The 13,108-nt window shown below is 34.0% G+C and overlaps 1 protein-coding gene across 7 annotated transcripts in view; it reads left to right on the top strand.

Moving 5' to 3' along the window:
* The window catches only part of LOC107662299 (A-kinase anchor protein 13-like), an 89,084-nt gene that overhangs the window by 32,013 nt on the left and 43,963 nt on the right, over positions 1 to 13,108 (top strand). For all 7 annotated transcript variants that reach the window (XM_016452275.1, XM_016452278.1, XM_016452279.1 and 4 more), the window contains exons 9-10: positions 6,957 to 7,020; positions 11,624 to 11,745. In XM_016452275.1, the coding sequence (XP_016307761.1) occupies positions 6,957 to 7,020; positions 11,624 to 11,745 (186 nt within the window). The remainder of the gene's footprint in view (positions 1 to 6,956; positions 7,021 to 11,623; positions 11,746 to 13,108) is intronic.

Genomic DNA, 13,108 nt, shown 5'->3' with positions numbered 1-13,108 from the left:
GAAACCAGGAAACGGTTTAAGCGCCACCTGAGAGTGAAGAGTGAATCTGCGTCTCATTCAGCTCGTCTGTTGTTTCTGTTTCATGCAGATATTTTTATTTCACAAAACTGAAGTCAAACCATTCTGTTTTTGCTTTAGATTTCAAAATTATACAATGTAATTTAGATTTAAAACTGCTCATGTTGCATGTATGCAGCATCTTTGTATGGATCATGATTAAAATGTAGTGGTTGCCTGTCATTTTAAATGGAAAGAGCACAGACAAATCCTTAGTTTGTTTATATGAAGATATTTCTTTTATTTGTGTTACTTATTTAGTTGATTTGGGGCTTGTTTTAAAATTTCAATTTAGTTTTGTTATTTACATTTACATTATATTTAAATTGTCATTTAGCAGACGCTTTTATCCAAAGCGACTAACAAATGAGGACAATAGAAGCAATCAAAACCAACAAAAGAGCAATAATTTACAAGTGCTATATTAGTATATTATTATAGTGTTATATTTCAGTTTCACAAATAAACGTACAGTATTTTGTCCAAGCAATAATAAAAGGACACATTTCATTTATAATTTGTCTTAAATCTAATTTTGTAAAAAAAAAAAAAGTTAATCGAATCGAATCGTGAAATCAAAATAGTGAATCGAATCGTGAGTTGAGTGAATCGTTACATCCCTAATGTGTGTGTGTGTGTATATATATATATATATATAACATCTTAATAGAATAAAAAAGCAAAAAAAAAAATGTTTTTATATACATTTCTAAGTTTCTCCTTAAAGCCTTATAAAATGAGCGATTTGTTGTAAGAGTATAGTGTTATAAGATGAATGTGGGCAGCATCACTTGTCAGAAGTTTGTGATTTGAAGTGTTTGAGTTCATGTTGAGATCTCTGACATTTTCCTGCAGACCTTGCCATCAGTCGCAGTTTGAGACATTTATAATATCTCCGTTATTTCTCCTAAGACCGCAATCTCACATGGGCCTCCTCTAGAGTTTCAGAACAGATCGCAACTGTGATCTCATTTATGATCTTTCCTATATACCCAAACATTACTCTGTACTTATTATAATTGATTTTCAATAAGTATTGCTAACTTGTTTTAACAGTGATTTTCCAAGCTATAAGGTGTAGTTTCTGTTCATAGAAAGCATCTGTTCCTGTAAGACGTGATGGCCATGTCTGTGGCGTTTGCAGTCAGCTGTTCTTTCTGAGTGTCCAAACTCTCTCATGTCTTATTAGTTGATTCATAGTTCTTTTGTTGGCTTGACATTCTGACATTCACACATCATGCCAGACCTAAGATCATCACCCTGAAGCGTTGATCTGCCAGTTTGATCATACAATGAAGACGTGTGGCTTGATCGGTCTTAACAGTCATTAGCACAGATGTCACTTCTTTCCAAATCTTAAATCCTTAAGCTCTCAATAAACTATTGAACTATGTGTTTAGTGTTATTGCCATCAAGCTTTTGTATATCTCTCACATGGTAATTCATGACTCATTGTACTCTTTTGAATTTGAATGCATGTGGTCATAGAGTCACTGAGTCATTTGATTCAGTACAGTTGATTCAGTGCATTTGAAGTCAATATAAACATAATTCATAGGTTTATTGTAAATGAATCATCATTGCACATTATTCCAAAGAAGTACAATACTTGTAAAAATGACTCACTTTTCAGGTGATCAATCCTTCTTATTTTTCAACCTTTTGTCATAGAGTTCACTTTTTGCAATAAAAGTAAACTCCCACTCCGTTTTCTTTCTTTCTTTTATTTTTTTGATTGTTTTTTCACTCAAACGTCATACATTACAATTCAAAAGTGTGGGGTTGGTAAAATTTATTTAATGTTTTTGAAAGAAGTCTCTCATCAAGGCTGGATTTATTTGATAAAAAAAATACAGGTATATTGTGAAATATTATTACAATTTAAAATAACGGTTTTCTATTTTAATATACTGTAAAATGTAATTTATTCCTGTGATGCAAAGCTGCATTTTCGGCATTATTACTCCAGTCTTCAGTGTCACATGATCCTTCAGAAATCATTCTAATATGCTGATTTGCTGCTCAAGACACATTTCTTATTATTATAAAAGTTGAAAACAGTTGTGCAGCTTAATATTTTTGAGGAAACTATGATACATTTTTTCAGGATTCTTTGGTAAATAGAAACAGCATTTATTTTAAATAGAATCGTTTTTTTGTAAACAGTCTTTTGTGTCACTTTTTATCAATTTAATGCTGAATAAAATTAATTTATTTAAAAGAAAATAATTCTGACCCCTAACTATTGAACTGTAGTGCATTTCAAAAGTAAAATGTTTTGCAAGTGCCATTCCATTGACTGATCCTAGTACATTTTTTTATTCAGTGCATTTCTCTAGATGGTTTTGAGAGCCTTCCATTCTTAAAGGGTTAGTTCATCCAAAAATGAAAATTAGCCCATAAATTACTAACCCTCAAGTCATCCTAGGTGTATATGACTTTCTTCTTTCAGACGAATCCAGTCGGAGTTATATTAAACATTGTCTTTGATCTTTCAAGCTATGTATATATGGATATGGATATTTTTCTTACAAAAACGCATCGATTCGCTACAGGAGGCCTTTGTTCACCCCCCGGAGCCGTGTGAGACATTTTTTTTATGGATGGGCGCTTTTTATTTAACTTCTTTTAGACTGATGCATGCAACACCCGCTGAGTGGCATTAAACAGCTTGAAAGATCAAAGACAATTTTTAATATAACTCCGACTGGATTCGTCTGAAAGAAGAAAATCATATACACCTAGGATGACTTGAGGGTGAGTAATTTGTGGGCTAATATTCATTTTTGGGTGAACTAACCCTTTAATGACCCCTAAAGACTGGATGGCTATTGGATTGGAGAAATGCCTCTGGGAAAGCTCAGATACAATGTTTTGACTGTAAATGGAGTTTGTGCCATGAGTGTGTGCGTGTGTTTGCGCATACATGTTGAGGTCAGGAACTGCGTGAGTGCAAGGGGCAGCTCAGTTTGGTGACAGTCTGGGAGCCGCTGCCCAAATCCTAACGGTTTCCTTTGGCTCTCAGCCTGGAGAGAATGATGGAAACGGGCCGTCGGCCAAGTGACTTCATAGCGCTGTACTGCAACTAAAAATCACCATCTTTACAATCAGCACAAACCAGAGATTTTTAAGCTTTGCGCAGTTTTAAGACGCAGATCTTGGAAACACAAATGGTCCTGTAGGAACACAAATTAGATTCAAAATGTCCCACTAACTGATTAACGTGTTCTTATCGTGCCATAAATTTTATCCCGAAGCAATTGCTTTTGTATTATAACTTTTTTGTATTCCCGCTGCATGCATCGAGAGCCAGCGCACAGTCTGTGCATTTTCAAACCAGATGTGTTTTTATTGGGTACACTTCTGAATGCTCTGCGCTCGACAGAGTCTGCTGGCACTGCCTTTTTGGTTTCTCCCCTAGCGCCGCAAATATGCAGTGAGAACGGCAGCGGTGCCAGATTCTGGAAAGGGACACTGGGCCATGTTTGGCTCTGAACAGACTTCAGGGTTTGGGCCTGTGTTATGGAGAGCGGTTTGAAGCAGCTTTAGAGCATCACAAAATATAGTGGTTGACATGTAAGTATGCAGTTTTGTGTTTGATGTTATTCTTTTTTAGACAGACATATAGATAGATAGATGGATGGATGGATATTCTTAAGAGTGTAAATGCCTCTTATATCAGTCTTGTTTTATATATTTAAATGTCAGTCTCTTTTGCATACGTATAGCTCAGTGGCAGTTAGAGATGCAAATGTTTATTTTGTATTCAAGCTGGTTTGGTTTTTAGTCCCCTTTCCTTATTCACGGAGTTGCTTTTTGAAACAAAGTCTCTGTTACTGTACATACTGAATGCGATTGCATTGAATTTTATATTTGTGCATTATGTCTAATGAAGTGTTATAGGTTAAATATGCCATATTTCAGTTATTTTGATACATTGGATCACTATTAATATATTCTGCATAAAGTTTTTTTTACTACTTTAAAATGCAACAGAACACTCTAAGAGCTCAATAGTTTGAGGTCAGTAAAAATTATTACTTTTGTTCAGCAAGGATGTGTTAAATTGATCAAAAGTGGCAAGACTTTTACACTGTTACAAAAAATTCTAAAAATAAATGCTGTTCTTGTGAACTTTGCATTCATTAGAGAATGGAAAAAAATGTATCCTGGTTTTGGAAAAATATTAAGCAAGCGCAAATCATCATATTAGAATGATTTCTGAAAGATCATGTGACATTGAAGACTGGAGTAATGATACTGAAAATTCAGCTTTGCATCACAGAAATAAATTACATTATAAAGTATACTGAAATAGAAAACTGTTATGTTTAATTGTAAAAATATTTCACAATATTAATGTTTTTACTGTATTTTTCTCAAATAAATGGACCCTTTCTAAGCATAAGAGACTTCTTTCAAAACCATTAAAAAATCTTACCAACCACAAATGGATGTAATTGTTTTGTGCATAATTTACTATTAATATTTTTCCTCAAATCATCTCGCACATTTGATCTCTATACGTGCCGTCTTTGACTCCCCTGGACAAAAGGATCTGATTTTAGTGTGAACAAAGCTAAAGAAGGGACTCATTCATCCAGTGAAAACATCTCGTACACTTTATAATTAAACAAACCCTCAACCTATTCGTTCACAGTCTGAAAGCTGTGCATCTTGTTTAGAGTTCTACCGCTTATGCTTCAACAATACAGCTATTTTCATTTATAATCTCTTTAATCTTTGTTGGAGTTTCAGCAGCAGTGGGTGTGTGATATCAACGACTCACTATGATGGGAACTGCTGTACGGATAACCCAAAGAGTGTGTGTTTGTGCTCTCTGGCCTGTCTGTAGTCAGGGCTTGTGTTCGGGACAACAGACGACAGTGTTCTCCACTGCCTTGTGCCTTCCCAGAGGCACACAGTGGATAGTCAGAGCTCTGGCATGGACGTGCTCATCAATGGAGCGTTGTGCATTGTTAATTGCTTTAAAACTGTGCACGGTCACTTGGTTTTTGAGGGTGTGAACATAATTAGTCCCTGGCCAGGATGGAAACGTGAACTGCTCTTGGGTCAAATCAGAAGCCATTTCTCTCGTTCTTCACGTTTTTCTCCTGTATTTCTCCTGCTTTTCAGTGTGCTTTCCAGCCGGGTGAATAACCATCAGCGGTGCAGGTCGCTTTAATACAGGCTTTCTATTGTGGGTGCTTTGTACAGGATGCTGTTCAGTAGCAGTACTGGCCGTAACATGAGATCTGTGTAAACATTTCCAATAGACTGTATGTATTCACCCTTTCAGTGCCTCAGATCAAAAGCTGATGTATAGTAGGCAAGCAGGCATGACATTTATTGGGCCTCTTTAGTATAATACAGACTGAAACTGGACTTTGAAAAAGGAAGTACGGTATACTAGATACACAAGAATTTAACTCTTTTTAGCACCAAGCCATATGTGACTTGTGTTAGGACTGCTTTGTTTGCTGGTTTGCTTAAAACAAAAATTAAGAATGGCAAAATACACTCCCTGCTTTTTTTATGTTGACATCAACGGTGTGGTAAAAGACAGTTATGTTTATACAGTATACACTAGCGTTCAAAGGTTCAAATGCCCATCAAGGCTGCATTTATTTGATCAAAAATACAGTAAAAATAGTAATATTATTAAGGTTTAAAAAAACAGTTTTCTGTTTAAATATATTTTTAAAATGTAATTTATTCCTGTGATGCAAAGCTGAATTTTCAGCATCATTACTCCAGTCTTCAGTGTCACATGATCATTCAGAAATCATTCTAATATGCTGATTTGCTGCTCAAGAAATATTTCTTATTATTATCAATGTTGAAAACAGGGAACCACAATACATTTTTCAGGATTCTTTGATCAATAGAAAGTTAAAAAGTCCAGCATTTATTTGAAATAGAAATATTTTGTAACATTGTAAATGTCTTTACTGTCTCTTCAATATACTAATCAATTTAATTTGTCTTTGCAGAATTATTATTATTATTTTTTTTAAAAAGAACCATATTTGGTGGAAGAACTGTTTTTTAATTTTCATAATTATTATTTTTAAAATGCTCAACAATAGGGATTTTTTTTTTCTGCTGGCCAACATTTTTTTTTGTGTATTTTTTTTTATATTTGCTAAAAATATATATATATTTTTTCATTAAATGTTACATTTTTTTTTTTTTTTACCACAATTTCCTCTTTACAAAATAAATAAATAAATAAATAAATAAATTTGCAACAAGCTATAATATATAATTCCCTGTATTTATTTATTTACATAAACATAAAAAATATATATTTTTTAACTAAACTTGACTATGGATTAAGGGAGTGAATTCACTGTAGCGCACAGCCTCTCTTGGCTTATTGCTTTATTTTACAACAGACTCAAACGTAGCTTATCTTATTTGAGCTGGATCGGTTTTATAAGCTGGGTTTTATAATTGCATCCATTGTTTCTTCTATGGATTGGATTGAATCCAGCCAGAAGTAGTTTGTTTGGGTGTCTGGCTTGTGGGGAGCATCTCAGCATTGGATCATGATTGCTGAAGCCGCTGTGTCCCTCAGGGCCGGTGTGAGGTGGTGTGTGGTCTGTGATGACTGAGATGCAGCTGTTATGGGGTCCACAAACCACAGACTGAACTCTAACCTCATATATGCTGCAGTCTCTGAGCGTTTGTGAGCAAAGCAGCAGTGCTTCTGTTGCCTATGCATTCACTAGAAACCCTCAGTTTCATTGACCTTTTCAGCAGTGAAAGAAAATGAAAAAAAGTCATCAAATTTGAATGCAGTCTGATGTTCATATTTGCTTTGAATATGTTAAACAACTTTTTTCCAGTTAGACAGTCACATGCGTAAGACCATATCTTCCTCTTTCTGTCCCCAGATCCACAGAGACAAAGACGCACTGTGTTCCAGTGTTTCCCAGAAGAGACACAACTTATCCACAGGTAAGATCACACTTCCATGACCTGATATCATGTCAGTTATGTAATTCAATACTAATATTTATCTAGTTGGGCTTAATTTTAGCTTATCAATTTCAGCAGCCATTATTTCAGTCTTCAGTGTCACATGATCCTTCAGAAATCATTCTAATATGCTGATTTGCTGCTCAATTATTATTAGTACTCAATTATTATTTATGGATCATTATTATTAATGTTATTTTTTTTTTCCATTAATTTTTAAATCTTACCCCAGACTTTTCAGTGGTAGTGTAGCAAGGTTTCCACCAAATTATTAAGCAGCTCAACTGTTTTCAACATTGATAATAACAAGAAATGTTTCTTAAGCATCAAATCAGCATATTAGAATGATTTCTGAAGGATCATGTGATATGGATGTAATGGATGCTGAACATTCATCTTAAAATATATATTCAAATATATAGAAAACAGTTATTTTAAATTGTAATAATATTACGCCTGCACACAGTGTCCTTCAATGTAAAAAAAAAAAAAAAAAAACGTAATTATTAACATTTTTTTAAATGGTAGTCTGTTTTATGCAGTACTAAAACATTTTCGTAACACTCAATGTATTAGCATAAGCTAACTAGTTAACAAACTAACAACATACTTCTAAAGCATTTATTAATTGTAGTTAATGCTCATTTTAACATTTAATTATACATTATTAAAATCAATAATTGTGCCTGATAATGTTTAATGTATCTGAACTGACATGAACTAATGATAAACAGTATTTTTTTTATATGTAAGCAAAGATTAATAAGCACTGCAATAAATCAGGGCCGGTGTGAGGTGGTGTGTGGTCTGTGATGACTGAGATGCAGCTGTTATGGGGTCCACAAACCACAGACTGAACTCTAACCTCATATATGCTGCAGTCTCTGAGCGTTTGTGAGCAAAGCAGCAGTGCTTCTGTTGCCTATGCATTCACTAGAAACCCTCAGTTTCATTGACCTTTTCAGCAGTGAAAGAAAATGAAAAAAAGTCATCAAATTTGAATGCAGTCTGATGTTCATATTTGCTTTGAATATGTTAAACAACTTTTTTCCAGTTAGACAGTCACATGCGTAAGACCATATCTTCCTCTTTCTGTCCCCAGATCCACAGAGACAAAGACGCACTGTGTTCCAGTGTTTCCCAGAAGAGACACAACTTATCCACAGGTAAGATCACACTTCCATGACCTGATATCATGTCAGTTATGTAATTCAATACTAATATTTATCTAGTTGGGCTTAATTTTAGCTTATCAATTTCAGCAGCCATTATTTCAGTCTTCAGTGTCACATGATCCTTCAGAAATCATTCTAATATGCTGATTTGCTGCTCAATTATTATTAGTACTCAATTATTATTTATGGATCATTATTATTAATGTTATTTTTTTTTTCCATTAATTTTTAAATCTTACCCCAGACTTTTCAGTGGTAGTGTAGCAAGGTTTCCACCAAATTATTAAGCAGCTCAACTGTTTTCAACATTGATAATAACAAGAAATGTTTCTTAAGCATCAAATCAGCATATTAGAATGATTTCTGAAGGATCATGTGATATGGATGTAATGGATGCTGAACATTCATCTTAAAATATATATTCAAATATATAGAAAACAGTTATTTTAAATTGTAATAATATTACTGTTTTTACTGTCTTTTTTTAATCTAATAAATGCAGCCTTGTTCAGCAAAAGACCTAAAAACAGTAAAAAAAAAAAAAAAACGTAATTATTAACATTTTTTTAAATGGTAGTCTGTTTTATGCAGTACTAAAACATTTTCGTAACACTCAATGTATTAGCATAAGCTAACTAGTTAACAAACTAACAACATACTTCTAAAGCATTTATTAATTGTAGTTAATGCTCATTTTAACATTTAATTATACATTATTAAAATCAATAATTGTGCCTGATAATATTTAATGTATCTGAACTGGCATGAACTAATGATAAACAGTATTTTTTTATATGTAAGCAAAGATTAATAAGCACTGCAATAAATAAATTGCTCATTGTTAGTTGATTTTAGTTAATGCATTAACTAACATTAACTAATGGGACCTTATTGTAAAGTGTTACCAAAGATTTGATAGCAAACAATTGTTTTAAACAGTTAATTTTTAATTATATCAAACTGCTTTTATATATTTATATTGTATTTGTATTCTTTTTTGTGCGCATGTTGTAAGTTTGGCAACATGTTAACGTCATTTTCTCTCTGATTCATTTGTGAGTCACGTCGCTCATGCATTTCATGTGATGAGTGCTGTTTTGTGTGGCATGTGTGCTTGCTTATGAGGTTCCTCGACACTTAGGATGCTGTCTGTGTAGGCAGTATACAGTTAAACTGTAATGTTAGCCACAGTTTCTTGTATAAAAACGTTTCCACCCTCTCTCTGACCCTTAGAATGAAACGGGCTGTTTTGATGTTTGTACCTTTAAGACTTCTATACAGTATGTAAATGACTTCGGTTATGATTGGCTTGCTTCCCAGGAAGGTGAGAACTTTGCATTGTAAACACTGGAGTGCGTCTACAAAGACTGAACCATTTAATTTCAGAAGAGAAAGGAAAATCTTGTTTTCTTATAGTGAGGTTCTTAAGGAAGTATGAGGAACAGAAGATAGTAATGGCAAGTGCTTGTATAGAGGAGCATGAAGGGATTGTTTATCTTTACTTGTAACTATTCTGAAGACTGTTCACCTTTAATACACCAACAGTGTCTGGTATAAAAAAAAACAAAATGCATTCAAGCCACAAACATGATGCAGTGCTAAAAAGAGAGATTTCCTGTTTAATGAAAAGTGTATTTCAACCATACAAAAAGTTGTTTTTACACCTATTGTGAACATAAGTGGCATATAGCTTGCTTTTTTTTCTTGTTAAACTACCCTGACTGGATTGTCTTGAACGCACAACTTTATCACTTATCACTGATCACTGCTGTGTCTTTGTAAATGCAGGAAGTGGGTTGAGATTTATTAATCACTTCCTTGTAAGCATCAAACATTTTTACAACATTTAACAAAGTTGCATTATAGTTGCATGGTTTCAGGTTTGTCACAGTGTGGTGTTTTTAAAACCATGCTAAAAAAGAAAATGACATTTTATTTGACATTTTATTTAAATTATGTCTTTATTTATTTTTCATTTGATTATTATTAACATGCTAAACATATTGTTCTATTATATTTTGTATTTAATTAATTATTCTATTTAATTTTTTATTGCTTGCTTTTTCCATTTTATTTATTATTTATTGTTTACCTTTTTATTAAACAGCAAAACATTTTCATTTCATTGCATTTTATTGCATTTCATTGCATTGCATTGCAACTTACAGGTACTGGAACAGGAGAAATTGCATTATGACAATCACATTCTAGTTGCACGGTTGCAGTTTCATCAATTCAATTCAATTCAAGTTTATTTGTATAGCGCTTTTCACGATAAAAATCGTTGCAAAGCAACTTTACAGCAAATTAAGTTTCTACAATATTTAGTGGTCATCGCAGTACAATGTTTTTAAAACCAAGCTAAAAAATGTATGTATGTTTTAAACATTTAATTTACATTTTTCTTTAATTATGTTTTGATTTATTTTTTAATTTTTATCTTTATTAACATGTCAAAAATATTGTTCTTTTTTAATTTTTTGCTCTTCTGTTTTCATACACTTGCAAAAAGTATTTTAGTTCATTTTATTTTTATGCTTTTTGATTTGTATTTATTTATTTAAAAGCACCGCAGAGCCACAGTGTTTACAGTTTCCAAGTACTGGAACTGGAGACATTTTTTAACATCTAAAAAAATTACGATGAATCATATCAAAAACATACTGAAAATAACCAAATGTAACTGGGTAGATTCAATATGCTGAATTTCTTCTCAGCGGCCTTTCATGACCTGTGTTTATGTTGTCAGTTGTTTATCTGCAGCTTAGGTAATGACGTTTGCTTTTACTATAGCATTGAGAGCGTAAAGAAAGGGCAGCTGTAGCGGTCTCAGCGAGCCCCCTCCTTCACATCCCAAAACATGGTGCCACCTGTGTGTTGTGTGACAGCTGACAAAGCTCACACTCTCGTGACAGATCTCCGAGTGCTGATCCCAGCCTTCACAGTCACTCTCTTCTCTTACACTAAGCTTATACAGAGTGTAAAAGTGCAGTGTTGCACTTTAAAAGACTAGAAGAAAGTGAAAGCGAGAGAGGGAGGGGAAACAGGCTGTATTTTTCTAGGTGATGGAATCTGTTGAGGTTTATCACGATTGTTTCGTCTCCCACGTGATCTGGTTTTGTTACCCACGCGACGGTACGGTACTGGCAGACGCTACAGATACTTCTCCTATCAAGATAGTCAGACTTTGCTGTCGTGAATACATGTGCTGTTGTACAAAGATCTGTTCTGAAGAGGACATCGCATGTTTTGTTTAAGAGGACATTGGGCTTCAGTAAGAGAACTTCTTTGGAGACTTTTATGATTGACTTTAACTGGATACACAAGCTATTTTTAGCACACTGCTTTTTATAGTAAATGCTGTAAATGTGTCTGTCATAGTGTAAAACTGTGTGTGTTTGTTACAGAAAGTTCACAGTATCCGGAGTTTCACACTTGCAACTCAGAAACAGTCACATTTCGAGACTCAGGAAGTGATACAGATGGATTTCTCAGCCCTGACACTGGAGAGGACAACATCTTCAGAAAGGTGAGAATGATTTTCTGAAGAAATGTGCATTGTTTGCCACATTGAGCATTGTTAATTGGTTGCTTACTGCAGTGTTTCTCAACCAGGGGTCCGTGGACCTTTCATTCTATTTTATTTTATTTTTCAGGTCCAGCAGGCAAAATAATTGGTCTGCTCATTTTGAAAAATAATAGAGCACATCTAGCTTCACACATTTGAGGTTTCATTCATGTCTGCACAAATGTGCAAGATGACTCATGCATAAAAGTTTAATACCGAGGTTTAAGAGCTGTGAAAAGTCCCTAACTTGAAATATGAGGAATAGTAAAAGTGATTCCATATCACAGGGGATTTCAAATGTTTTCATGCCATGGACCCCCAGGTGGTGGTGGTTTTTAGGACACCTAAACATTAAAATCCACTGGAGGGTTTTTTTCCCACTAGGTCATGTGGTTATAAGTTCTCTAGAACCCTTTTAAACCTCTTGCACACTCACACACACGCTTATAAACCACCCCCTCTGCTTCCTCGCACACATGCTTAATAGAAGCTATTTCAGGGGCGCATGAATAGAGGGCTTTTATCCCCCCCAGAACACTGACAAAAACCTCGATGTGTGTCAGAAGCTCAAATCCTCTTCACCTCGTCTCTCACACCACCAGCGCTCGGCACAATAGACTCATCAAAGCCTCACACCAAGGAAGCTCACGACTGCTTTAAGTTTAGGTGTGTGAGATCATAGGATATGGTTTGTGTGTCACATGATGCCTGGATGGATGAAAATAAGGAGTCTGTGAGTGTGAGTCTTGGTCGGTCTAGCAGACTCATTTCACCCTGCTGATGATTCAGTGACATACTTTTTCACTTTAAAGTGACAGACAGCAGTCTGAGAGATGCACACAAGTTGGAGGTAAACAAACTCTTACAGTTTAGATATACTTCAGACGTGAACGAGTGTTATAGAATAAATTTGAGGAAATAAAAAACGCTCTAAAAATAATAAAAACGCTAATTATTCGATGATATTATTGCTCTGTTCAATTTTGAAATTATGAACAGTTTTTTTCCCAACTTTTCAAACTTTAGTCTTTAGAATTTCTTCAATATTAAATTTCATATATAATTCAAAAGTTAATCAAAAATAGGTCAGGTCATGAGGTCAGGATTGGTTTTGTTATTGTTACCTAAAGCTAAAAAATTAAATATAATTATTAGATCAAAAACTACATTTAATAAAAATGAGAAATGTTGCCTTTGCAGCTAACTGAAATAAGTTTAAGTACTAAAATTACTAAAACTAAAACTGAATTAAAAATAAATTAAAGCTAAATAGAAATACACCCCCTACTAAATATTACATAAAAAAATGTAAGAATTGAAACTT

Source organism: Sinocyclocheilus anshuiensis, unplaced genomic scaffold, assembly GCF_001515605.1.
Source record: "Sinocyclocheilus anshuiensis isolate Anshui unplaced genomic scaffold, SAMN03320099.WGS_v1.1 scaffold579, whole genome shotgun sequence".
NCBI classification, from domain to species: Eukaryota; Metazoa; Chordata; class Actinopteri; order Cypriniformes; family Cyprinidae; genus Sinocyclocheilus; species Sinocyclocheilus anshuiensis.
The sequence above is the reverse complement of the archived record's forward strand: the minus strand, read 5'-3'. Positions and strand labels throughout refer to the sequence as shown.